We start from the raw sequence: 26,046 nt of genomic DNA on the forward strand, positions 1-26,046 counted from the left end.
CACGCCTTTAATCCCAGCACTCAGGAGGCAGAGGCGGGCAGATCTCTGTGAGTTTGAGGCCCACTTGAGCTACAGAGTGAGATCCAGGAAAGGCGCAAAGCTACACAGAGAAACCCTGTCTCAAAAAACCAAAAGGGGGGGGGGCAGTTGAGGACTAAGATGATACAATGAGGAGGAGGCATTGCAGAATTCATGTGTACTTGATAGTGAGCTTATTTTCTCTACCACTCTTCAATGAAGAAACAGTAAATTCTTTTAGCTGAATTTTATAGCAAAAAAAGATTGCCCAGAATTATCTGAGGAATGCAATGATGCTGGCTGTGAGGTAAACATCAAGAAATCTCACCGGAAGCCAAGGTTAACTGCCACGTTGGGCTTGGCTCTATAATTTTCTTTCTTTTGTTCTCTGTCAGTGCTGGGCTATAAATTCCAGGCTAAGCTCTACCAATGAAATTGCTTTGAGATATTTGGTTGTGGTTTTTTGTTTTGTTTTTTTTAGACAGGGTCTCACTCTGTAACTCTACATGGCCTGGAACTCATTGTATAGACCATGCTGTCCTGGAATTCACAAAGATCAGCCTGCCTCTGCCTCCCTAGTGATGGAATTAAGGGTGTGGGCTGCCACCACAGCAGACCAGTCCTTACTCTTTTTGGGTTTTTTTTGGTTGGGGCTGAGGACCGAACCCAGGGCCTCACACTTCCTAGGCAAGCGCTCTACCACTGAGCTAAATCCCCAACCCCAGTCCTTACTTCTTGAAATAGAATCTGTATGTAGTTCAAACTGGCCTTCTGCTTGTGATTCTCCTGATGCAGCCTACTAAGTACTGGGATTGCAGGAGATTCGCAGTTTTGTTTCTATTGTTATCACGTGATAGCATCATGATAATTCTTTAGTTCCAATAAGCCTTGGCATCAAAATCGTTGGGAGCCTCTCCTCTAGCACTAATCTCCGGGTACCAGAGGGGGCCTCAAATTTCATAAAATCTTTCAAACTGAAGCCCAATATAATGCAGTGTTTATGCTTCAAAATTTTCTTCCCATTACTATTCAGTTACATAAAAAGTATAATATACTGTTGAGCTGGTGATATGACTCAATGGGTAAAACAGTACTTGCCGAGCAACCTGACTACTTGTGTGTCCCATGTTCAGGTGGAGAGAGAACCCATTCCACAAGCTGTCATCTGATTTCCACAACATCGTCACGGCATGCGCACCTGCATCCACCCACATGGCCACACAAGTCTTTTAAAATTTAAAAGTGTTCCATATTACATACTATAAATATGAAAGCTTTAGATCATTATGGTCTCCAAGCCGTTAGTGATGTAAACGGGTATTGTCAACGTGCTAACCGCAAGTCTAAGTGGCTGGCATCAGGACAGTACCGTGCGTACAGTCCCTTTTTTTTTTTTTTAAACTTAGCATTTGTAATTGATTACATGAACCATCTGTAACTGCTTGTGAATCATGTTACAGTTACCCCACTGACATTTACCCAACATTTTTCATGTGGCAAAATGTTTAGTGTAGGAAAGCTGACACATAATAGCTTCAATGTTTCAATAAATCAACTTTAGACACTAGGCTATAGGCGCATCCCATTGATGTGGAGTCTCCGCAAAATTATGGCTGATGATTTCATTATAACAGCGCTTCATCCTAAGCTTCCTGTGTGGAGACAAAATCATTTGTTATCGCCAAGGTAACTTGGCCCCACTGTTGTTATGAGACAGGATGAGGGGGGTGAGCGGTCAAAAGTGGTGAGGACCGAAGTGGAGGAAGATGAAAAACAACCTCTGGGGGTAAGAGTCTACCAGGGAAGTGGTTCGCCGAGTAGAGGCCGACCTGAGCTCCTCTCCCTGGATGAGCAGCCACCTGTCACAAAGGAGGAGCCTGAAGGGACCCCCGATCGGTGGAGGGGGACGGGCCAGGCCGGAGCGAAGCTGCGAGGCCCAGGCTGTCGGCCAGGGGCCAGGCTAGACCGGGAGGGGAGCTCACGTGGTCTCCCGAACACCGCGGGGAGTCGGAGGGGGTGGTGCGGTGGAGAGGAGGCCAGCGCGGCCCTCCCCGGCCGTCCAGCTCCTCCCTCCGGGCACGTGACGCCTGCGTCCGCCCGCTCGCCCGCTCGATCGCTCGCTCGCTCGCTCGGTGGCGCAGCGCTCTGTTTCTGCCCTCCCGCCGTGGCGCCCTTCTTCTCCCGGTCCCGTCCCGCCGCCTCCCCCACTCCTCCCCCGACGCGCCAATCACTGCTCGAGCTCGCGAGCGCCCGCCCCGCCAGCCCGCTCCGCCCGCTCCCATTGGCTGCAACCTCAAGGACGCGTCCCGAAGGCGGGCGGCCACCATTGGTGGGCCGAGCCAGCCGAGTTCCCGGATGAGGGAACATTCTGCGGTATAAAGGGCGCGAGGAAGGCGGGAGACGGCGCAGTTTGAATCGCGGTACGACGGAGGAGTGGGCGCCGGGATCTCGCTGTGCGTCCGCCTGGCCTCGTCTCTTCCCCTCTTGTCCGATCTGCAGCACGGTCCGAGATGGTAACGTGAGAGTGACGCCGGGCGGCCGCGGGCCGTGGGCTCGGGGCGGGCGGGGCCGCCGTCCCCGGGGCTCGGGGCGAGGCGGCGGCGGGCGGGAGCGTGCGGAGACGGGGTCGGGACGAGCGGAGGGCGGTGTTTTTGGTTTTTTTTTTGTGAGCCCGGAGCCGCCGGGCCGGAGGCGACGGTTGGGTGGCGCGCGCGCGCGCGCACGCCGCAGCTGGGAGCCGCCGCCGCGGGGGCGCGCCGCCGCCGCGGGCGCGCGGCCGGGGGTCGGCGGGGGAGAGGGCGGGGGCGCGCGGCGGGCCCGGGGACCCCGGCGGGCGGGCGGGCGGGCGGGCCGCGGGCGCGCGCCTGCCTCCGGGACGCCGCCGCCGTGGGGGGAGGGGAGCGGCGGCGGCGGCGCCCTGGGTAATCCTATCCTCTCCCGTCCCTCCCGGGCTCGCGGGCGTCGGCGGCGCCGCAGGCTGGCGGTAAGGCTGGAAAGGACTCCGGAAAGGCCAAGACAAAGGCGGTTTCCCGCTCGCAGCGAGCCGGCTTGCAGGTAGGTGAGCTTGCTGCCGCAGCCGCAGCCGGCTGACCCGGCCTTTATCTTGTGCACCCCCTTGCTTGTTTGTCGGCGCCTTGCATGGGTGTTCCATCTCTGCGTGGGTGATGTGTCGCGACTTGGCCTGCAGAGACTGAATGTTGGGGTTTTGGGGCGGAGGGGGGGGGCGCGCGTCGATCGCGTGTGGCTGCCAGGGCGCGTTGGCGCACCGCCGTCCTTGGCTTTGGCGCGCACATCATCTTTTCATCTTTGAATCTCCTATCTTTGTGCGTTTTTGTTTGTGTGTGCATGAAAATCAAGTTCCCTGTGGGCCGTATTCATCGACACCTGAAATCTAGGACAACCAGCCACGGACGTGTGGGCGCGACCGCCGCTGTGTACAGCGCAGCCATCCTGGAGTACCTCACCGCAGAGGTAAGCCGGGAGTACGCCTGTGATCTGGAAAAGGTTTGGGGGGCGGGGGAAAGTGGCGAGAGGGAAGGAGCAAAGTGATGCAAGAAAACTCCCAGGCCCTGAGCCCGGCGCGGAGGCCGAGGGAGCGCTAGAGGGAGCTAGTGTTCAGGCGAGGATCCTGCTGAGCCAGAGTTTGCTGCTCTTGCAAAAGCAATTGAGTGGCCCTTCAGTCCTTTGCATAATTTGCATAATTTTGTCATTCAGGTAGTAGGGGGATGACGACAACAGTTGGTGGATTAAACACCACTGAGGTTTGGCCAGCTTCATGGATCCTGCCCGAAGGGAAGTTGGGAAAGTGATTAGAATTTTGCCTTTCAGGTACTAGAGTTGGCAGGAAATGCATCAAAAGACTTGAAGGTAAAGCGTATTACCCCTCGTCACTTGCAACTTGCTATTCGTGGAGATGAAGAATTGGACTCTCTGATCAAGGCTACAATTGCTGGTGGTGGTATGTTAACACTGAAACTCATTACATTTCCATTAAGACGATTCTTAAATTTTCATTACTTCTAGAAGACATTTAAGTACATTCTGATAAATCATGGTGTTTACATTTACATCACTCAGATTTTGCTTTTCTATTTGAACGCATGTCTTTTAAAGACCTTTCATGTTGTAGAGTTGTCTGCTTTGATTTATTTCATGTACTGTTTTAAAATGTTTCTACAGAAAGTAGAATTAATCCTGTCACTCTCCTAGGTGTCATCCCACACATCCACAAGTCTCTGATTGGGAAGAAAGGACAACAGAAGACTGTCTAAGGATGCCTGGATTCCTTATTATCTCAGGACTCTAAATATTCTTAACAGCTGTCCAGTGTCGGTGATTCCAGTGGACTGTATCTCTGTGAAAAACACAATTTTGCCTTTTTGTAATTCTATTTGAGCAAGTTGGAGGTTTAATTAACCTTCCAACCAACCAAATTTCTGCATTCGAGTCTTAACCATATTTAAGTGTTACTGTGGCTTCAAAGAAGCTATTGATTCTGAAGTAGTGGGTTTTGATTGAGTTGACTGTTTTTAAAAAACTGTTTGGATTTTAATTGTGATGCAGAAGTTATAGTAACAAACATTTGGTTTTGTACAGACATTATTTCCACTCTGGTGGATAAGCTCAATAAAGGTCATATCCCAAAACTAGTTTTAAACTTGTTTAATGAATGTGTCTCCTAGATCTCCTTCAGCTCTCAAGTACATTCTGTGCTTACTAATTAAACAGTTCATCTGTAGATCAACAAGTCATAACCAATTTTGTCATACAATGAACTGTTAAAACTTCCGAAATTTGGCAGAATGGGGAGGGGGCATCCTGTTTACTGTCCTTTGGACAGCTCCAGTTATGTGAGAAAGGCACTGTATCACAATGTGAGACAGCTGGACCGGTAGAGACCCTCAGGGTGTAGCAATGTCCCCACGATTGGACTTGATGTGGAAGATAATCCTGCTTTAAGTGACCAGACTCTGCTGTTCAGTGTGAAATGCCAGTCAGCACTGTTTTCATAGACTAAGGTAACATGATGAAAACATTGATTGAACACATACCAGGCATGTATGGTCCTTAAGAACTTAGGAAAATGTAGACCTTTATTCATCCCTTTCCCCTCAAAGGGGTAACACTACTTGCTGAGGCAAAACAAACACTGGAACAGGAGGTGCTAGGCAGCCTGTACAGGTGAAAAGCGCTTCCTGCTATTAGTTACAGCTGATTGTGAGTCGCCAGAAGAGCTGCATTGTACCTGCGGGGCAGCAGGAGAGATGTGGGTCAGAAGTGCCCCTGGGAAGGGCAGGGCAGCGTGGGGTGGGGTCGGGGGGTGGAGGTCGGGGTTCCACTGCTCCCAATGCCCTGCAGGACCCGGGCAGCGATCCTGCACCTAACAGGCCTGAGGCCTCCAGACCTCCGGGCCCAGAGGCGGGGCCTCGGGTCCTTGGGGATCTAACCGAAAGTGCGGGTCCCCTGTCCCCGCCCCGATGGCGCGGAAGGCGGGCTCCGGGGCCGCGCCTGAGGCTGGGGGCCGGGACCTCACCCCCTCCCACCCCGATCGGCCCGCTTCGGCCGGCCCCGGAGTGCAGCAGGCCCGGCAGGGACGCGGCTGGCGCCGCTGCGGCCGCGGGGGGCGGGGAGGCGGCCGTGAGGAGGCGGAGCTGCGAGGCCGCCCGTCGCCCGGCCGCCGCCGCCGCCGCGGTGCCCGCTCCTCCCCGCGCCGTGCCGCGCCGCGCCCCGCCCGGCCGCCTCGCCTCCTCCGCGGCGGGCCCCCCTCGCAGCTGCGCGGCCGCCGACACCCAGGCAGGCGCGAGCCATGGAGGGCAACCGCGACGAGGCGGAGAAATGCGTGCAGATCGCTCGCGAGGCCCTGAGCGCCGGCAACCGCGACAAGGCCCAGCGCTTCCTGCAGAAGGCCGAGAAGCTGTACCCGCTGCCGGCCGCGCGCGGTGAGCCCCGGCCCCCGCCGTGACCCCGGCCCCCCGCGCCCTCCGCCCCGCGGGCCGCGGCCGCTCCAGCCCTCGGGGACACTGGCGGGGCGCTGCGGGGTGCTGGGTGACGGGTCCCCTCCCCAGATCAGCCTAGGCCCCTCTGAAGTGACAGGAGCGGGACTCCAGTGGCTTGTGGGCTTCACCATCCCTGGGCTCTGTATGTAGCTGTTCCTTCAGTCTCTCGAATACCTTAGATGACACTGCTTTTCCCAGGGATAGGGAGAGTCCTTTGCAAGACAGCTCCACTTTGGACAGGGATGGTGAAGTTATTAGTGATTTCGAGTGTCTGGCTTGATAGGACACCGTAAGTACCCGCAAGTTCCGTATGGACTTACCCCACTTTAATTCACCTTATTCATTGTCTAACTCTCTAGGCTTCGAGGTAATACAGTCAACACAACACTCACAAAGCGCCAAGAGTTGTGCCTAGTATTTTAATGACCCTCATTTGTTCCTCAGAACAGTACCATGTACAGGTACAGGATTATTTGACCAGGTTAACCCATGTGCAGAGACTTTGGCAAAAGAATGAATGAATGAGTGAATGAAAATATTTTGCCCAAGGTCGTACAGTAAGTGGCAAAGTCAGAAGAGTAAGCTGAGTTTTATCTCCAAACGGCCTTTAACTACTGTCGTTTTGCCTTGCCGATGGGATGACATTTTACTGCGGGTTCAAGTATTTCCAGGTTAAGAGAATTAAGAGGAAACTTAATAAACAGGGCCTCTGTTTGTCTTTATTGTTTTCTTACTTCTTTTTACATTGTTGAAGCCTTTTGTTTCTGCTGGTTTTCACTTTATCTTTTTGTTACATTGGATTAGGACAGAAGAAAAGTTCATTTTCATTGTAAGAAGTGCAACATAAAATTTGTTATTCTAATCATTTTTAGGTGTACAATTTAGTAGTGTTAAGTATTTTCACATCGTGCACCACAGGATCTGTACTTTTTATCTACACCCTGGAAACTGTACCAGTTAAACATCCCCTTTACCCTCCTTCCTCTACTGCCCCTTTCCATAGGTTAGACTAATCAGTATCCGATCTAAGAGAAACCATACAGAATTTGACCCTGTGTGCCTGCCTTATTTCACTTAGTAACTTCAGAGTTCATCTGTATTGCAACATTCGACAGATTTCCATTTTAAAAAATGCTAAACAACACTCCACTATTTATACACGTGGGCATCGGTGTGAGTGTGCACACTCACATTCACATCACATTTTTTTTGGGTGGATACTTATTGTGTGGGGGGGGGTGGGGGAGTGTTATGCATACATGTGCCATAACACATGCGTGAAGATCAGATGGTGACTTGTGGGGGGGGGGGAAGGTTCTCTCCCTACACAGTGGAGGGGTTGACACAGTCTGAGCCTTCTCACGCTACATCATAGGTTTTTATTCACTCACCTGTCAGTTTGGGTTTCTTCCACTTCTTGTCTATTGTGAATAATGCTCCTGTGAGCATGAGTGTCTACAGCCTATTTTCACTTCTGCATATATACCCAGAAGTGCGATCATTGGGTCATGTATTAATTCTAATTTTGATTTTTGAGGAACTACCACATTGTTTTCCAGAGCGCCTGCACCATTTTGTACAACATGCACTGGGTTCCAGTTTCCCAGTGTCTGATACAACAGGACACCCCCGGTTTTTGTTTGTTTTCATAGTGACTCTTCCTTCTAGTGACTATTAGGCGGTACCTCACTGTATATTTCATTGCATTTCCCTGATGATGAATAATGTTGAACAATTTTCATGTGTTTATTTGGCCATTTGTATATTTTTTGGAGAAATGTCTTAAGTTGTTTGTCTAGTTAAAAATCAGACTGTTTTCATTGATGTGGTTATGGGCTTTTTATATATTTGGAACATTAACTCCTGGACATTTATAGCTTGCATCTTCTCCCTCCTTCTGTAGGTCATCTTTCCTTCCTGTCAGTTGTTGTCATTGGGAGCTCGAGCTTCGTGGAGTCAGTCTCATTGGTCAATTTTTGCTGTTGTCTGGGCTTTTGGTACCATATCCAGGAAATTATTCTTGAATCCCTTCTACTGTGTAGCTCTATTTCAATGAGTTGTCATCTGGTCCTGGAGGAACAATTCTAACATTAAAGAAGTAGATACCCTAGGCAAGGTAACCTGCTTTGCAGGCCCGGTTCTTCATCAGCCAGCTTGCACCCTTAGTCAAGGTAGACAGCCTAGTCCTTCCTTTCTCACTCATGCACAGTGACAGTGTACTGATCCATGGCACTCTGGGGATAAAAAATGAGCTGATAAAAAACATCTAATAAATTTTTACTATCCTCTCCATTTTACAAGTGGAGTCATCTAAGGATCTTTAAAACTAGCCCAGACTTACAGCCGGTCATGCTTCTGACATGCAAACAGCTGGAATGAATCTCCTAAAGGACACTGTAAAAGTACAACATCATTATTGCTCTGAAAGTCATGAATGTAGGGGAAATGAAGAAATGGAAGAGAGAAAGTCAGGTACAAAGATATTACAAGGATGATGGGTAATTATCAAATGAAGTGGTAGGGTGTAATTGTGGAGTAGTCTAAAAACAGTTCAGATGCAGACTTTGTCTGCCGTCTCCATAACCAGGGACAAGATATTTAGCTATTCTAAGCTTTAATTATATGCGAAATGAAGATGTCATCCCAGAGTTGATGTGACCCAAAATAAAAGCAGTGTGACTGTTCTGTGAAAAAAATGTCTTTACATAGAGTATTCCCAGGAGATGTTTATGGGAATTAAATAAGAACTCAGGAGAGAGAAACATCTGGAATCTTCATGAAAGACCCTGATAGAGGTTTTCTATAGCAGGAAATTGGAGTTTTTGGGTGATGACTACCAAACTAACAGCTCAGAAGTTGACTGGATGGTCTTTGGATCTGCTTGTACTGAGGCAAAAGAAAACACTGTACTTTCATTCCATAATTCTTCCATTATGATGAGTGGGGAACTACAAGAATAAATTCTAGTTATACTCCAGGACTTTCATCCTCTTAGTATTTCCTATCAAGTAAGAAGGTAATCTGATAAAACACTTTAATAAACTAACAAGCTTTTTCCTTGAAGAAAAGTTTGATATCGAGATGGATGAAGGATGCTATTGCTTTCCATGTTTTAGTTGAGACTGTTCTTTTCAGTGTGGTTATTGACTAGCACACATTTCAAATGCTCATACTCTGAGTTACATTTGTATATTGGCTTAATGGATATGGTTTAGCATTTAGTAGAAGGATACAGTATTACTGTTTTGAGGATTGTTTTGCTTTTTTCAATTTATCTTTATTTTATGTGTGTGAGTGTTTTGCCTGCATGGGCCCATGGATGTCAGAAGAGGGCATCAGATTCTCCGGGACTGAATTTAAGGATAGTTGTGAGCCATTATGTGGGTGCTGAAACCAAACCCAGGTCTTTTGCAAAAGCTACAAGTGCACTTGACCACTGATTTTCATAGTAATTGGAAGATAGTTTGAAGTGTAGATTTCTTTCTTTTCTATTTGCCTTCTTCTTCCCTCCCTCCCTCCTTTCCTTCCTTTTTCTTTCTTTCTTTTTAATGAGACAGATCTCACTCACTGTATCTTTGGCTGGCCTGCAACTCACTGTGTAGACCTTGAACTCACAGAGATCCACCTGCTGCTGCCTCCCAAGTGCTGGGATTAAAAGTGTGTGTGTACAACCATGTCTGGCAAGCATAGATTTTTCTTTTTCTTTTTTTAAGAGAAGAGCATTTTTATTCTTTTCAAGAACATGGTAGCAATTTGAATGAAATGATGGCTTACAACCACAGAAAAGCTCATTCAGTATCCGCTGTAATGAATGAACAGATAAGTTTAAGTGCATGGATAATCTGTACATGCTACCTGCTTAATGTAATGTAATCCTTTTAGTTTATTTTCAGTCATATGAGAAATGATGAATTTTTTTCTGCCTTTTTTTCTTGTCCTGTTACTTTGTATTTAATACAAAATTGAAAATTGTTTCTCCTTTTGTCTCACCTAAACTGATAAGGCTTTTTAAACATCATGTGTGTCTGAATCATTATACATCCTATTTCCTTTAAGATCATTCTATTCTTTTCCTAATTGGCTTAATTAAAATTCAGTGATGAGAACATTTAAAACAATTATTTCTGTATCATCCAGTTAAGTGTTAGAAAATGACTTTCAAATTTCCATTAGTAGTAAAACTGTTTCAGATGTGAGTGCTGAGGAAAGAGCATTGAGTTGACTTTGGGTTTGAATTTATGCTTTTGATATAAATCTCCACTTCTCTTCTAAACAATGAGAGTTTATTTATTCAACAGATATTTATTAGACACATACTTCTCTGTGCCATGGAGCATTTTGGTTTTTTGTTTGTTTTGTTTTTGTTTTTTTTAATGTTGTGTGTTGGGACGTCTTTCCTGTATGTATGTATGTCTGCACCATGTGTGTGCCTGGTGCTCTCAGAGGTGGGAGGAGAGCACTGGATCCCCTCCAACTGCAGTTTACAGACACTTGTGAGCTGAACCATCTCCCTAGTTCCTGGCAGTATTTTAGGCACTAGGGAGTAAGTAGATAATATGACAAAAATCTTTTTTCTTGGCATTTACATTCTAGAGGAGAATTAAGTATCTGGTGGATGTAATAATGATAGTGTGATTTCCATAGTTCCATATTCCTTTTTTCTTTTTTTTTTTTTTAAGATGGGATCTAGCCTCCAACTCTTAGGTAGCTGAGGATAACCTTTAACTTCTGATCCTCCTGCCTCCACTTTTCCACCGCTAGGATTATATATGTGCACCACCACACCTGGTTTGTGTGGTTGCTGGGGGTCAAACTTAGAGCTTCATGCATGCTTGGCAAGCACACTACCAAATTAGTCATGCTCCCAGCCCACCTTCCATTTTTGAGCCTCATATTTCTTTTAAAAAATTGTTTACTTATTTAGTTGTGTGAGTTTGCCCATGTGTGGGAGTACACGTGTATGCGTGTGTAGAGCAGAAGAGGACCTCTGGAGTTAGAGATGGTTGTGAGCCGCCATTCAGGAGCTGGGAATCGATCTCAGGTTCCCTGGAAGAGCAGCCGGTACACCTAAATGTTGAGCCATCTTTCCAGCCCAAAATAAAACTTTCATAGTTACATGTAATGTGTTCTATATTGATACGCCCGCAGATAAAGCATGTCCAAAATTAAGTTAACTGTAAAATGTGTATAATAATGATTATGACCAATTTTTATCAAAGAATGTAGATGCCTACAAGTGAGAATTGACAACAAGCTCATTTCACCTGTGAAAATGATTATTAGGCCATATATTTATTGCTGTAAAAGGATTCAGCATGTCAACCATAGAATAAAGTTTATTTATTTATTTACTTATTTTCTTATTTGACTTATTTTCTTATTTGAGATAGATAGGGTCTCACTATGTAGCCTTGGCTGCCCTGAAACTTATTTTGTAGATCAGACTGGCCTCGAATTCACAGAGATCCTTCTGCTTCTGCTTGACACCCCCCCCCATTATCATAGAAGTAGATAATAGTTCTAAATCATTATTTTCTCATAAATGCAATAATTGCTAATATAAAGATCTTCCTAATTCCATTTTTTAATTAATAAAACTGGATTTTGAGCTCCAGAGTAGTAGAATTTGTCCCAATTTTTTTAATTAAAAAGATTTATTTGCCGGGTGGCAGTGGTGCCCGCCTTTAATCCCAGCACTCAGGAGTTAGAGCCAGGAGGATCTCTGTGAGTTCAAGGCTAGCCTAGTCTACAGAGTGAGATCCAAGACAGGCATTAAAGCTACACAGAGAAACCCTGTCTTGAAAAAAACAAACAAACAACAACAACAACAGATTTATTTACTTACACATGTATATGTGTGCTTGCTTAAGTTTACAAGTCCTGTGTGTGTACTGGAGCCCATGGAGGCCAGAGGGAGTTTCAGATCCCCTGAAACTGGAGTTACAGGCAGTTGTGAGCATCCCCCAGTACAGGTGATTGAGTCCTCTTCCTAAACCCTGTGCTGATTTTTAACTTAGTGGATCCAAGGAGTGTTTAGCGCGTGTGTGCACACATACACACACCCTGCCGTACTGCCATTGTTAGGCAGAGAGTCTATATGCATAGTATTATAGAAAAGTTTTCATTTGTCATCATAACTACTGAAAACCTAAAGCAGCCCCATATAAGCCTATTTTAACACTGTCCCATATCCAACTGTAAATCCAGATGTCTAGCATGCCAGGAACAATTTTTTAGCTAAGAATGAGACAATGAAGAGATAGCCTTTAACTCCATTCATAGAAATTTTGTGGCCTCCTATAAATGTCCAACATATGACCATTTTCATCACTGGCTCCACAACTTTTGAAAGTACTTTCTTCGTTTGTTATTTGAAACATGTCTATAAAGAAATACTCAGTTCATATTGGAAATGTATGCTAAAGGTTTGTTTGTTTTCATTGTTTTTCATTTTTTGAGACAGGGTTTCACCATGTAGCTATGGCTAGCCTGGAACTCAATTGGTAGACTAGTCTGACCTTGAACCACAAAGATCCACCTGCCTTTGCCTCCCAAGCGCTGGGATTAAAGGCATGTGCCACCACTGCCTGGCTAACCCTGTGTTTTATAATCTTGGTTTCTTTTAGTGGAAAATGGTGTTTCAACATCACAGGACAGGTACTAGAAACACTGCAACTACTAGGTTGTTCATCGTCTGGGGCTCTATTCAAAGCATAGGGTTGGGAAATGCAGCGTGTGTGTGTGTGTGTGTGTGTGTGTGTGTGTGTGTGTGTGTATGTGTGTGTGTGTTCATCTGTCTGTTTTTGTTTGTTTATTTTTTGAGCCTGACCTGGAACTCACAGATGACTGCCTGCCTCTGTCTCCTGAGAGCTGGGATTAAAGCATGCGCATTATGCTTAGCTAGTATGTTGTCTTTTGTTTGTTTTTCGAGACAGGGTTACTCTGTGTAGTTTTGGTGCCTGTCCTGGATCTCGCACTGTAGACCAGGCTGGCCTCGAACTCACAGAGATCCACCTGGCTCTGCCTCCCGAGTGCTGGGATTAAAGGCGTGCGCCACCACCGCCCAGCGTGTGTTGTCTTTTTAAAGGTAGTCAGTTTATGAGTGTATACCGTTCATTCCAATTTAAGGTAAACATTCAGTCTTTGCTGAAACGTTTTTTAGCCTGTGTTTTTGTCTTCCTTAGCTGTAGTCCTGGTTCTTGAGATCCCATGGCATAATATTTGCAGAGCTGGGCCTGAGCTTGTGCAAATATACTGTGTTCCCACAATGGTGAAACTGCCTAATGACACTGGAGGACATATCCCTATAATTACGTAGTGCTGACTGTAAAATAATGCAAGGCTCTCCTGAATAACATGAACCCCCAAAATGTTTAAGTTAGGGTTCAGGTTTTCATGAATTTTCTTTGCCATAGTCATCCTCTGTTTTACACACACATACAGTTTGTTTATTCCCTGAACCAGTGGCTGTCCCATTGCTGAACAATTCTGCATATATTTTATAAGATAAAGACATCCACGCATAACCCCATTATAATAATCACATTTAGGTCATTAGTTCATGCATTCATTTAAATTCTGTCAGTGAACCCATTGTATCTCATATGATAAAGATGGGGGGCATGTGTTGTGTTTTAACATTTAAAAATGTTTTTATTACTTGATTTTTATATATATTTATATGTGTAAGTCTGTGTGAGTTACACCATGTGTGTTGGAGAGCCTTCAGCATTTAGAAGAAGGTGTCAGATCCCCTGGAAATGGGTTACAGGCAGTTGTGAACAGCCACGTGGGTGCTGGGAACCACACCCAGGCCCTCGGCAAGAGCAGCAGGCACTCCCCACCACTGAACTGCCTCTGTGGCCCTTTTAAACATTTAAAAAAGATTTGTCCTTAGATTTTTGTGTGCATGAGTGTCTTGCCTATTTGAATGTCTGTGCACCGTGTTCATTGGTACCCGCAGAGACCAAAAGGGGGCATCAGCTTCCCTGGAACTGGCGTTATGAATGGTTATTAGCCACCTATGGGTGCTGGGACCCAAACCCGGGTCCTCTGTAAGAGCACCCTGTGCTCTCAACCACCTAGCCGCCATCTCTCCAACCCTGTGTTACTTTTTTTTTTTTGGGGGGGGGGCAGGATATTCTGTAAACATCATCATTCTTTTTGTTTCTTGACTTTGGCATTTTTGATGACTGTAGTTAGCTATTTTATAGAATTCCCTGAAATTTGGGTTTGTTTGACATTTTCTCATATCAGTTGTTTTGCAGGAAAACCATAGAAGTGATGTTTTGTACTTGGTATAACTTATCAAGAGACACATGATTTTGATTCAGCCTTTCCTAGTGAACTCACATAATCTCCCAGTTCAACTGTTGATTGCCACATTTTTCTACTATAAAGTTGACTGTTCCCCATTGTAATTACAAATATTTTGTGGGAGAAATCATTGAAACTATATAAATATATTCCTTAACAAACTTTCCATCTCTTTGTAGTATACACTGATGTTTGTTTTTTTGTTTGTTTTTTCCTGAAATAAGTTCTGGTAGTTGTTTAAAAGGGGGTTTTAATTCCAATAACTCTTTCTACATTTATTAGTTGCCCTTTAGTCTTTCTGTCCTGAATGGATTCATGGATTCCCACTGAACCTCTTATCATCATCATTTTGGTGCTCGGGTGGTGTCCTTTTAAATCCGGCTCCTAAGTCTTTTTGACATACCTCCATAATTTATTGAACTTCTTTACCTTGTAGCCCCTTTACCTTGTAGCCCAAAAGAGTTTTATATTTCCTACCCAAAGAAATCAGATCCCATCATGCCTGAGTCCTTTTAGTACAGTGGTTTACAGAAGCTGAGATAGATGCTAGGTGAGTTCATTGCTATAGCAGTATCATTGTGTCTGCTCCTCTTAGTAGACAGAGCTGGGAAATACATACGTGTGTGTGTGTGTGTGTGTGTGTGTGTGTGTGTGTGTGTGTGTGTGTGTGTTGTTTGTGTTGGCATTCCATTACAGGTAATGACTATTTTAATTTATATATGTTCTGGTACCTGTAACACACATGTACATGTACTCACCCCTCATCTTCAGTCTGGTGCAACACTGTTCATTCTCACTGTCTTAGCCACTGTTCTATTGTTGTGAAGAGACACCATGACCATAGCAACTCTTTAAATGAGAACTTTTAACCGGGGACATGCTTACAGTTTCAGAGGCTTAGTCCATTGTCATAAGGGCAGGAAGCATGGCGGCCAGCAGGACAGGCATAGTGCTGGAGAAGTAGCCGAGAGCTCCATACTGACCTGCAGGCAGAGAGAGACACGGGCTTGACATGGGCTTTTGAAACCTCAAAGCCCACCCCCAGTGGCACACTTCTTCCAACATGGCCGCACTATTCCTTCTAATCCTTTCAAATGGTGTCACCCCTGTTGACCAAGCATTCAAATAGATGAGCCTGTGGGGGTCATTCTTTTTCAGACCACCACACTCACATTCTTTATTTCCAGGTCACTTGTGCTGTTCACCGAGCAATGTCACCTATTTGTTCATTTGTTGTCTGTCATCAGTCAACTCCTCTACCTCATAGATGAAGGCTGTGTCAACCTCAGCCATGTCTTTGGCAGTGACTGCCAGTTTGATCCAAAAATGTTTCTTGGCCCAAGCCTGTAACCCTGCAAACCTTAGCTGACAAAAGGATCAGAAGGAATGAGAAACCTCCTAACTTTCTAGCCCACTAGTTCAAGAGTATCTGGAGAGTATGTATAGAATCAGAACACAGTGTTGTTACACACCATCTTCTCTCAACTATAGTTTAGTCTTAATTCTATAAGTATCCATGTGATGGTTGCCACCAGTCCCCATGCCAAGGTATATGTTGTTAGTTTGGATTTCTGAAGCTTGTTTCTTAGTGGGTCACAGGGAGAGTTTGTAGAACTATGTTCCTTAAGTTCTAGAATGCTGAAGACTTTTACTTGTGACTCTACTGTTGAAGTTTGGTGTCTTTATTAAGTTACTCTACATGTTACCGGGATAAAATATCCAACAAAAGCGATTTAAGGAAGGGGGTTTATTTTGGGTCACTAGTCTGTGGAGTAGCTCACCATAGCAGAGAAGGCCTGGCAGCTGGAGCTGGAGGTTGCTCAGTCATGTGCTTCTGCTCAGGAAGCAGGGAGAGATGGATGCTGGTGCTCAGCTTGCTTTCCCCTTTTTATGGAGTGAAGGACCTGTGCCATGGCATGGAACCATGCCGCCCAGATGTAGAGTGACTTTGCCTACCCCAGTTAAGCTCATCTAGAGAATCCCTCACAGGCATATCCAAAGGCTTGTCAGTCATCCTAGAGCCTGTCAAGTAGACCACCAAGGTTGACCAGTCAGTAGCTCACACTCCATTTTTGGGGTATACAAGTAGGCTGCTCCAAGGTCTTGTGCAAGTGCTAGTGACGGACAAAGTCTGAGGACAGTCTAACTTTTTTTCCATTGAAGTCATTTGAGTTTTTGGTGTTTTGTTTTTGTGTGGATACCCAGCTAACTTTACTTGAGTGTATCTCAAGTGTCATTTATTCTTAAGATTTCTGATATTTTATTATGTCATTTAGATGTTTTTGTTTATATGCCAGAAGTCATCTAATTACTGTATGCTTGTTTTATTTCTCGTTATATTTCCTCTGGGATGTCTATTTTCCATGTGTTAGCTTTTCTTCATCTTCAGTATTCGCCACTTTCCTTCAAAATTTTATATTTTTCAGTTTTGAAATTTTCAACCTTTACATGTTTTATTTCTCTGTATGGTACTATCTGTTGTTTTAAGTAACTTTATTTCTTGTAGCTTGGCCTTTTTTCAGTGACAGGGCTGTGTAGTCCAGGCTGGCCTTGAACTTGAGACCCTCCTGCTACAGCTGCCGAAGCACTGGTGTTACAGGTGTGCCCTCATGCCCAACTTAGCTGACTTAGTCTTTTCGTTTTAGTTATAGTCTCACTGTTAGCTTGGACTGGCCCAGAACTCACTGTGTTGACCAGGCTGGCCTTGATCAAGTGCTGATTTTCCTGACTCTGGCTCTGCTTTCTGAGTGCCGGCATTACAGGCCTGTGCTGCCATGCTCAGCCAACCCTGTCTTTTTGGATGGATTTTTACCCCCTTTGATTTCATATTCTTTTAGTGTGTGTGTGTGTGTGTGTGTGTGTGTGTGTGTGTGTGTGTGTGTGTGTGTGTGTACATGTGTATGCATGTGTATATGTTTGTGCATGCCAACTTTATGGAGTTCTGTGGATGCTGGGATTTGAACTCAGGCGGCCAGGCTGGTTTGGCAGCATCTGCATCTGCTGAGCCATCCATCCCTCACCTGTATTTTCACATCTGTGATCTGGTCAGTGGTTTCTGCGTTGCTCCTATGGAGCAGTGTCTCCCCCTTACCCACTCACTGGCTTGACAAGTCCTGTGGTGCACGCTGATTACCTTCATGGTCACACTCAGTTACTTTTCCATACCAATCCTTTGCATTGTTGGAGCTCTATCATTTTCTTTACTGTTTATTTACTTTACTATTTTATTACTTACTTACATTACTTACTTATGCAATGTTTGTTTATTTAGCTTTTCCAAATATACAGAGATCCTTCCATTTTTATATGTTTAAAGTATGTCACTTAGCTAGGAAGGAATCCCTCACTGTGCCCTCCCCATTTATCTCTGCAGTTACCCTTTCGTTTGCGGATTTTGTTGTGCCTTTCCCTTTTAGTCTGGATCCTGTTCCCTGCAGTTTCCCCTTAAGTGTGGACCAGGCACTCCTGCGATTATAAGTGGGTAAACCCATCCTTTGCACAGATTTTCTTAGCTTTGCCTACAAGGCCTCTTGGTTTTTCTGTTCTGTGAGCTTGGCAAATGCCCATTCACTGTTCTGTGCTTCTCACACACACTTACTACCCAAACATACATTTTTAGCAGTTCATGCTTCGTTCCTGTCATCATGTAATAGGGGATTTTGTGCATGAGGTTATGATTTTGGTACTTAATTCTCTTTGGTTTTATTCGAGATTTAAATTTTTTTTTTTTTTTTTTTTTTTTTTTTTTTTTTTTGGTTTTTTGAGACAGGGTTTCTCTGTGTAGCTTTGCGCCTTTCCTGGAACTCACTTGGTAGCCCAGGCTGGCCTTGAACTCACAAAGATCCGCCTGCCTCTGCCTCCCGAGTGCTGGGATTAAAGGCGTGCGCCACCACCGCCCGGCTCGAGATTTAAATTTTAAGTTCCTGACATGGTGGTACACTCCTGTAATCCCAGCACCAAGGAGCAGAGGCAGGAGGATTTGGGTTTGAGGCCACTTCATCTACATTTGCTTTTTTTATTTTTTTAAGTTTTGCTATTTACATGTTGTGGATCACCACTTGCTACATAGACTGTTCTGATTCCGTTGTGGTTATATTAAATGCAGGCTGAACTCCAGCTGAAAGCTAGCTATATGGTATGTCTTATATTTTTCTTGTTAATAACTAATAGATACTATATCACCTACAATTCCCTCTCTCCTTCCTCTGAGTTCCCAGCCTCCATCCCCACCCCAGTGATCCTGAGATTAAATCAAGGCTAGCTAGGCCAGGGCTCTGCCTATGAGCCACATCTCCAGGCCTTGTGCTTTTCATATGAATGGAATCATGTAGTGTGCGGTCTTTGGCGCCTGGCTTCATTGGCTTAGCATAGTGTGTTGTCAGTCATCTGTGTGACAGGCATGTTAATATTTAGTGTCATTTTATTCCAAATAGCATTTCACTGTCTGGATGGTTCATTTTGTGCTAGATATTTGTCTCTACTTTTCATTATTATGCATGATGACTTGTGTTTCTGCTTTCCAGCCTACTTGTGATTTAAGTTACTTTTTCTCTTCCTTCTCCCTCCCTCCTTCCCTCCTTCTCTTCCTTTCGAATCAAGGTCCCACTTTGTAGCCCTGGCTGGCCCAGAATTCGCTATGTAGACCAGATTGGCCTCAAACTCACAGAGATCCTCCTGCCTTTACATCCGGAGTGCTAGAATTAAAGGTGTGAACCACCACTCCCAATTTTAAGTTACATTTTTATAATTGACTTTTTCCTAAAGGTGAGCACAGCTGCTTCTAGATTGTAGTTCATATGACACTAGTTTATTGAGATTTGAAGAAATAACTTTGTCTTCTAGATATAATGCTATCAATTTTCACTCTTTTGCACTTATAGAAGAGAAGAGGAGACAGAGAGAGACAGAGAGAGAGAGAGAGAGAGAGCTGAAGATATACCTCAGTGGGTAGAGTGCTTGCCTCCCATGCAAAAGCTTAAATCCCGAGCACAGCTTAAGTGGCATGGTGGCACACACCTGTGATTCAAACACTAGGTGGCTGAGGCAGGATTATCAGTTCAAAGGCATCCTTTGCGCAAGTTCTAGGCCAGCCTAGGCTACATGAGTCTCTGTCTCCAAAAACGCAAAACATCAGTTGGATTTCATGTCTCTTAATTCAAGCTGAATAAATTTGAAGTTATCCCATCCTTAGTAATTTGTCAGTTATTGGATTGAGATGTGTTAAAACTACCATCGTGGTGAATTTTTCTGTTTTCTTTTGTCCTTTTGCTAAGCATAATTATTTACTGATTAATTTTAATTTTTATGGAAAATGTCATACCTTACACACACACACACACACACACACACACACACACACACACACACACGAAAATAGTGTGATTAATCATATTGCACCATGTATCTGTAACCACTGAGAATATATTGACCAACCTTACCTCGTCATTCCTTCTACCCTACTGTTAATCCGGTTTCTCAGATTATTTCAAGTAAACCATCAACATTATTGCTGTTTTGTCGGAGTGACTGTGAGCTTCGTGATGTGGATGCTGGGAGCTGAAACTGGGTCCCCCCAAGAGCAGCAAGCACTCCTAACTGCTGTGCTCTCTCCAGCCTCTTTAAAATGGTTTTATTTTGTATATTTGAAAGAATATTACTGCTCAACTCAAGTTGACAATTGTTTTTTCTGCTTTAAAGATCGTATTCCAGTGTTCTATGGTTCCTCTTGTTGCTGCTGAAAAATAAACAGAAGTCTAATTTCTGTTTCTTTTGTTGTTGTTGTTTTTGGTTTTTCCAGACAGGATTTCTCTGTGTAGCCCTGGCTGTCCTGGAACTCACTCTGTAGACCACGCTGGCCTCCAATTCAGAGAGATCCGGCTGCCTTTTTATTTTATTTTATTTTATTTATTTTTTAATAGTCTCATTAACTACTTTGAATGTTATCTTTTGGGGGGTATTCTGCAGTTTCACTGTGTGATAAGCATGTCATAACAACTAGATGATAGTGATTTCTAGTTATTAACTTTACGTATCTTTGAACTCTCCTAAATGACAGTTAATGTTCTATAGACAATTATGTAGTTAAAGAATCACCAGTATTTACTATTTGTTTTGTTTTGTTTTTGAGACAGGGTTTCACTGTGTAGCTTTGGCTGGTCTGGAGCTCACAGAGATCTGCCTGCCTCTGTGCCCAAGTACTGGGATTAAAGGCCTGTGCCATCGGGCCCAGCAAGAGGCTGGTTATTTAAAGAAACATTATGGCGTTCAAATTGGTGGTTTGTGCAATCCTGGCACTGGGAAACTCAGGCCGCATTGAGAGTTCAAAGCCAGCTTGGGCCACATAATTCTAGGTCAGCCCAACTGCATAGCAAGATCCTGTCTAAACAAAGGGAAAAACAAAACAATAGCCACCCCACCCCCACCCCCACCTCGCCCAAAAGGAAAGGAGGGGGAGGCCATGTTAAACCTTTTTAGAAGACAACACTGGAGTTTGCTTTACTTTATGTGGAGTGGTTGGTGTATCTGCGTCCTGATGTAAGTAGGTACGGTTTCCTTTGCTTTTCACAGCATTACTGGAAATAATTATGAAAAATGGAAGCACTGCCGGAAACAGCACACATTGCCGGAAACCTCCAGGGAGCAGTGACCAGAGCAAGCCCACCTGCGCCAAGGACAGCGCACCCAGCAGTGGTGAAGGTGGAAAAGTCTATACCAAAGACCAAGTAGACGGAGTTCTCAGGTAGAGTGAATGGGATTCTGCCTCCTCCCTGATCATTGATTCCCATCGGACCTAATTGATGTTTAATGCCTAAGACAGGTGTTTGAAGCACAGTTTACTAGGAAGGAAATGGAGGTGCAACCTGGGTGTCCTGGGTGTCTGTTCTTTGTGAGATTAGTCTGTAAGAAGCCAACTCTCTGGAAGGTTTCATTCTTCCAAATCAACGATAAGCCACAAATGTAAACTAATGATGCCAGCATTGATTCTGTGCATTGTTTGTATAGTAGTGAAAGAAATTTCAAAGAATGAGTTGCTTTGCTGTGATGTCCAGCTGGAAATGGGCACATTTCCTAGGACAACTGAGAGAAATGGCGGCAATGCATTGCATTTCCTGCCCAAACACACTTTTTTCCCTTTCCATTCTTGCAAGGCTGCCCCTGTGTACAGACACCACAGTGCCCCTCTGTCCCCCTCAGTGATTCCCTCTGCCTTCCGAGCCTCTCCACACACTCCTGCATGGGGCAGAGTTGGCTGGGGCTGAACAGCCAGAGACTTGGTTTTAGAAATACAGTGTTACTAATTTTATAAATAAAAAAAGGGTTTTCTTGAAAAAAAAAAAAAAAAAAAGCTAAGCTCTTAGGTATGAAATACTTCAGAATAGATTGTTTTGTTTTCTGTTGGATGTTAAGCAAAGTGTGCTGATGTTGCTCTTCTGGGCAGCTGGAGTTTACAAGCGAAGGGCTCTGAAGATGATGTATCAGAGCTCTCAGGGCGGGTGATTCCATGGTATTGGGAACTCATGTAAGAAAGCATAGCTGAAGCAGCAGAGTGGGTGAATTCACACCGAGGAAAACCTATTCCCTAGTCAGGGTAAAGCCATGAAGGAGGACATTTGACTGGTGTGGATGGTCGCAAGCATTTCAAAGGCATAAGTGAAGCCACTGACCACTTCATAGTGCCGCACCTTGCCAAATTTGACTGAAAGAGTGAGTGAGGGACTGTTTTCGGGCTTCTTCTGGGGACAAGCGATAAGGAAACAGTATGCTGGAAACTATATCCTAAAACAAGTTGTGTTTTCCTGCAGGCATTACATTATACTAGAAGAACATTCTCCATGAATCCTTTCTCTTGGGCTTGTATGTGTACATGTACAATACAAGCATGCCTGGTGCCTGAGGCCAAAAAAGTGTCTGATCCCCAGGAACTGAAGTTACAGGAGGTTGTTAGTGCTTGGAACGGAACCTAGGCCCTCTGGAGGAGCAGCAAGTACTTTTAACCGCTAAGGCATCTCTTCAGCTCCTCCATGACTTTTCTGATTACAAATTTAATTATATTGTATGTGGTTTTTCTGAGCCCCCTCTCCTAGAATAGAATCACCTGTCTGCTTAGAAGGGTCACCAACAAACAACTACAATTGTCAATTTTGGAAAATATTATTCCCCATTTGGTGGTTTTTTTTTTGTTGTTGTTGTTTTTTTAATCTATATTTCCTCTCCCCTACCTTGGAGTGTGTGTGTGTGTGTGTGTGACAGACAGACAGACAGACAGAGACACAGAGAGAGAACACGTGTGAGAACACACACAAGAGGAACTTAAAGGAATATTTGAGCACTGGTGTGAGTGTGCCTATGTGCATGCATGTGTGTTTGTTTTTGTTCTCTCCAAGGGCCAAAGGACGTGCCTTTGGGACGGACGTCTTGAGGATGAAGGAGTGAGCACTGAGAGTGATGTGCGAGCAGAGATGCTATCAGAGCGGGGCAGGTGGAGACTCGAGGGCCTTCTGTCTGCGGCTTCCGTCAGGGCTGTGAGATTGGAGGAAAGCTGTTGGTGAAGTTGAGAGCTTGAGGAGACTAGTACCAGTGTGGGTCCCTGTGCAGATGGGATGGAATGAATGCAGATTTAGCATTGACCGAGGGTCCAGCTATTTACGGTCGCAGTTCCTTATGGACAGATGGATTACTGTAGAAGCATTATCTCCTGCATTATAGACTGATTCTCTAAACCAGTAACTCTACTGCATCCTTTAAATTCTATATAATGTAAATCATATCTATCTATATAATATAAATTGTATATATAAAGTCCCCTTCTGGGACCAATTATGGAACATTCTTTTAAGTGAAATCCCTAAGTTATTTGAAATGTTTCAGCCAGTCCCTTGTATGTAAGTTGCCTGGTTGTATAGTATATATAAATATATATTCATAGTAGACTTCATAAATGTGGCTCTAGTGAGGCAGCAGATTAGAGGCCAGAACTTGTACCTTGTCGTTTTGTGTTTGGTTTTATTTATACACAAGGGATTTTCCTCAGGAAAGTGCACTGTCTTGATAGAGAAGATGATTATGCAAACAAGTTGCTCAGTAACAGTCTGGCTCAGTGGGGAGAAGCCACGCAATGATACTGCACCCATTGCGTAAGGGCAGAGTTACAGTAAGACTGAAGAAAAATTGTGTAACTTCGCAAGCGAGCAAGCAGCCTGTGCCGCTAGGCTCTGGGTCTTTGAGTTGAAATAGGTTTTAAAAATAGAGGAAAGTGAATTTTATTTGAAGTTTTTAATACATCATTGTAAAACCATTTGTATTTTAACATGTCCAGTCAGTGTGCAATCTAGCAGGCAGTGGTAGTCAGCGCCTGCCACTGCTATTCAGCTCTGTCTTACTTGAGTAACAGAGACCGGAATTCAGATTTGGCGTAAGCTTCAGTCTCTGCTGTCTTCCTCTGCCCGTTTGTTTGTTTGTTTGTTTGCTTGCTTGCTTGCTTGCTTGCTTGCTTGTTTAGACCAGCTCATGCTGCATAGCCTAGACTGATCTTGAACTCAGGTTCCTTCTGCTTCAGCCTTCCTGCAGAGTGCTGGGATTGCAAGTGCCAGACTATAGTGCCTGGTCCGTTCAATTTCAGTTCTTTAAATTAGAGGAAGAGAAAGTACAGTTGTTAGACACATCAAAGGAACAGTGCCTTGACCCAGAAGTGTTTCCCTAAACACCAGTTAAATGTGGAGCCTGTTTATTTATTTGAGACAAGGTCTCACATAGCTCAGGCTGGTCTAGAACTCTCTGCAGCTGAAGATGACTCTGATTTCCTGATCTGTCTCTAGCTCCTGAATGCTGGGGTCATAGGTGTTTGCCACCATGCCCAGTTTATGCCATGCTGGAGACTGAACCCAGGGCTTCATGCACATTAGGCAAGCACTCTACCAACTGAGGTATATCCCCAGCCACTGGAATCAATTGAAATGAACATCTATAACACATTTAAAAAGAGCGGGAATTAAAAAATGACTTTCCTCTCCTGCCACTATATTTCCAATCCACCAAAGGAGGCATAAACAGTGGACGAGGCAGGTCTAGTGGGCCTCCCTTTATAATATTTTCTTCCCAGATAGGTGACGGGGACCCCTGTCTTTTAAAGTTGTTCAGAAAGGAGATTTACTTTGGTTTATGTTTCTGGTCCAGTGGGTGGTGTGCATCTATGTGTGCTTTTCTTGCTGGCAGAGTTCCAAAACAGCATGGGGGAGAATGCACATGTGTGTAAATGACCTGTCCTTTGAAGCTTCTTTTTAAAAGTTTGTTTTATTATTAAGGACACAGGAAGTTTGACTCTTTCAGAAAAGAATGAACTAAACACATGGCAAACGCTTATTTCAGCTAGCAACTTTACAGGACCTAGAATCACCCTGGTGACGGACTCATCTGGGCACATCTGTGAGGGATTTTCTAGAGTAGGTTAATTGTGGTGGGCAGATCCTCTCTGTCTGGGCAGTACCCTTCCCTGGGCTGGACTGCATAAAAAGGAGAAGGCTGAGCAGTGAGCAGTCATTGCCCTCTGCTCTTCAGTGTGGTTAGGCTCCGCATCTTCCCTGCTGTGACAGGCTTCCCCACCAGTATGAGTCAAAATTGCTTTCTAAGCTGCTGTAGTCAGGCATTTGACCACATTAACAAGAAAAATAACACATAGCTGATGAAAAAGCTGTGATGTGAGAAAGTAGGGTGTCTTAATCATTGTTCTGTTGCTATGAAGAGACACCATGACCACAGCAACTCTTTTAAAAGAAAGCATTTAATTGGGGCTGGCTTACAGTTTCAAAGGTTTAGTCCAATGTTTTCATAGTGGGAAACTTTCAGCATGCAGGCAGATATGGTGCTGGAGAAGGAGCTGAGAGTTCTACATCCAGATCTGCAGGCAGCAGGAAGCAAGACACTGAACCTGACTGGAGCATTTGACACCCAAAGCCCACCCCCAGTAATATACTTCCACCAACAAGGCCACACCCACTCCACCAAAGCCACACCTCCTAATCCCTGTCAAGTAGCACCTTTCCCTAATGACCCAGCATTCAAATATATGAGCCTCTATGAAGCGTTTCTGTTCAGACCACCACATACGGTAAAGAGTATATGATGGAGCACTACTTGAAGTGTGTAATTGTCCTGGCTAGTTTGTATGGCCAGCTTGACACAACCAAAAAGAAAGAGGGAATCATAATGGAGGGTTTGCCCAGATGAGATTGGCCTGTGGCCATATCTGTGGGAATCATCTGGACTGTTCATTGGTGTGGGAGAACCTATTGTACTGGTTAGTTTTATGCCAGATTGACACAAGCTAGAGTGATCTAAAAGGAAAGAATCTCATTTGAGAAAATGCATCCATAAAATCCATTTTAAAAACTAGTGACTGATGGGAGAGTCCAACCCATGGTGGGTGGGGCCATCACTGGACTGATGGTCCTGGGTTCTCTAAGAAAGCGGGCTGAGCAAGTCACAAGGAACAAGGGAGTAAGCAGCCCCCTCCATGGCCTCTGCATCAGTTCCTGCCTCCAGGTTCCTGCCCTGCATGAGTTCCTGCCCTCACTGCTTTTGATGATGAACTGTTAAACGAACTGTGAGTGAAATAAACCCTTTCCTCCCCAGCTTTCTTTTGGTCATGGTGTCTCATCACAGCAATAGTTACTCTACCTAAGACACCAGCCTTCGAGGGCCAGTGCCACCCCTGGGCTGG

The 26,046-nt window shown here is 44.7% G+C and overlaps 2 protein-coding genes and 1 long non-coding RNA gene across 7 annotated transcripts in view; 2 read left to right on the forward strand and 1 right to left on the reverse strand.

The window, feature by feature from the left end:
- The first annotated feature begins 2,369 nt into the window (after positions 1-2,369).
- H2az1 (H2A.Z variant histone 1) lies at positions 2,370-4,667 on the forward strand. Its single transcript, XM_076575042.1, has 5 exons — positions 2,370-2,531; positions 2,995-3,072; positions 3,376-3,489; positions 3,847-3,976; positions 4,228-4,667. Exons 1-5 carry the CDS (start codon positions 2,529-2,531, stop codon positions 4,287-4,289), a joined length of 387 nt encoding a protein of 128 aa, XP_076431157.1. The 5' UTR covers positions 2,370-2,528; the 3' UTR covers positions 4,290-4,667.
- A 1,092-nt stretch (positions 4,668-5,759) lies between these two features.
- Positions 5,760-26,046, forward strand: part of Dnajb14 (DnaJ heat shock protein family (Hsp40) member B14) — a 42,953-nt gene continuing 22,666 nt past the window's right edge. Inside the window, exons 1-3 of one of the 4 annotated variants that reach the window (XM_076575039.1) lie at positions 15,918-16,929; positions 18,436-18,465; positions 20,898-21,069. In XM_076575039.1, coding sequence (XP_076431154.1) covers positions 20,915-21,069 — 155 coding nt within the window. In that variant the 5' untranslated portion in view covers positions 15,918-16,929; positions 18,436-18,465; positions 20,898-20,914. Of the gene's footprint in view, positions 5,958-6,076; positions 6,304-15,917; positions 16,930-18,435; positions 18,466-20,897; positions 21,070-26,046 lie in introns of those variants that run through there. The other 3 variants (XM_076575038.1, XM_076575040.1, XM_076575041.1) reach the window with 3 other exon arrangements.
- Positions 7,311-15,915, reverse strand: LOC121830346 (uncharacterized). 2 transcript variants are annotated; one of them, XR_006073548.2, is made up of 3 exons: positions 15,503-15,915; positions 15,216-15,313; positions 7,311-8,084 (listed from the first exon to the last, which is right to left on the reverse strand). It is a non-coding gene; the product is annotated as an uncharacterized LOC121830346 (long non-coding RNA). The 2 variants fall into 2 exon arrangements; XR_013052387.1 differs by having other exon boundaries at positions 15,089-15,313.

This window comes from Peromyscus maniculatus, chromosome 6, assembly GCF_049852395.1.
Source record: "Peromyscus maniculatus bairdii isolate BWxNUB_F1_BW_parent chromosome 6, HU_Pman_BW_mat_3.1, whole genome shotgun sequence".
Classification (NCBI taxonomy): Eukaryota; Metazoa; Chordata; class Mammalia; order Rodentia; family Cricetidae; genus Peromyscus; species Peromyscus maniculatus.